At 44.1% G+C, this 1,455-nt stretch overlaps 1 protein-coding gene across 1 annotated transcript in view; it reads left to right on the top strand.

The window, feature by feature from the left end:
- Nucleotides 1-1,127: 1,127 nt before the first annotated feature.
- Nucleotides 1,128-1,455, top strand: part of LOC101849027 (solute carrier family 52, riboflavin transporter, member 3-B) — a gene marked incomplete in the record, with an annotated part of 29,848 nt that continues 29,520 nt past the window's right edge. The window contains 1 exon segment of the mRNA XM_013090873.2: nucleotides 1,128-1,325. Coding sequence (XP_012946327.1) covers nucleotides 1,300-1,325 — 26 coding nt within the window.

Genomic DNA, 1,455 nt, shown 5'->3' with positions numbered 1-1,455 from the left:
TAATCGGGCGATCGGATTGTTGTTGATATCCCAAGGAACACGGGGTAAAAGAACCTCATAGTGAGTCATAGGCGGTGTCCGTTGGAGGTTCGGTTTGGTTTCTGGCGGCTTCAGCGCTCACTATAATATGGTCACTTTTAAACACAAGGGGGCTGTCCCAAAAAATGCCGTTTTGAGAAAATCGAAGGTAAAGTTTTTGCCCCTTGTTCAGTTTCTTTTAAAGACAATGAGAGTTTTCTCTACACACCAATGAAACCAAACTTCTCCTAAAGGTAGGTAGGGCAATGCCCACTTTTTGAGTAAGTCAAGATTGCTGGAAACCCCCGAAATCTGGGTTAGCCCGCTTAATTGTCCTTAAAAGCGACCATGATAATATAGACCTCTATTATAGACTTCTATCGTATCACACGACTCGTGGCCTTGAAATACACGTAGATGTACTTAAAAAACCAACGCGTTTATAATATTAAAGGTCATCGTCGGTTTTGTTGGGGTTGTGCCACGATAGTTAAGTATAGCCCCCTACATGTTGTAGATCTAGTAGCTTTTCGTCCTCCAAGGAGGTATATCTGGCTAGCCAAGACGACCAATTTCTTCGGACACCCAATGCGAAAAGAAGCATTGGAGAATATTGTAACAACAGGCAAGTTTGATGGAAAGAAAGGCAGAGGCAGACAGAGGGGAAAGATACTGGACAAGGTGACAACATGGCTAGGAGCAGCAAAAACAACAGACACCATTGCTGCAACGCAAGACAGAGTGAAGTGGAGGTCCATGATCGCCCACGCCAGTCGGCAAGACACCGGATAATGATGATGATGATGATGATGATGATGATGATGATGATGATGATGATGATGATGATGATGATGATGAGGATGATGATGATGATAATGATGATGATGATGATGATGATGAAGACGACCAAGCCGAGCCGAACAGAACCGATCTTGCCAATGGGCACCGGGCTTTAGAATTATTATCATATTATTTATAAACCTCCTTGGAAGTTGTGTAGAGAATCTTTGGACGAATCACAGTCTTCACATCACAGCGACTCTCTGGTCGTATCTTTATAAATAGCTTTCCTCCTGCGTTGTGGCGGGGTCGTGGCGGTGTCGACACAGATTTCCCACCCAACGTCTTGTAACAGGATGTAAGGAGTCCCCAAGAAGCTGACGGACAGTAAACTGTTGACCTACATTTATCTGTTTCCCAACAGGTCTCCTGTTACAAAAGTGACCGCTAAGTGGAAGTGTGTGTGTCTGTCTAGCTGTCTGTGATTTCCCTGTGGTCAGAATGAAAGGAGTCGGACAACCTGTCAGGTAAGTTCTGATCGTCTTATACAGTTTTAGCATAGTTTTTTTCTACCCTTTTATTTTTTAGTGAACCCTCCCACCCACCGTTTCTAAAATACCACCCTCTCTCTCTCTCTCTCTCTCTCTCTCTCTCTCT

Source organism: Aplysia californica, unplaced genomic scaffold (genome assembly GCF_000002075.1).
Source record: "Aplysia californica isolate F4 #8 unplaced genomic scaffold, AplCal3.0 scaffold01611, whole genome shotgun sequence".
Taxonomy (NCBI): Eukaryota; Metazoa; Mollusca; class Gastropoda; order Aplysiida; family Aplysiidae; genus Aplysia; species Aplysia californica.
The sequence above is the reverse complement of the archived record's forward strand: the minus strand, read 5'-3'. Positions and strand labels throughout refer to the sequence as shown.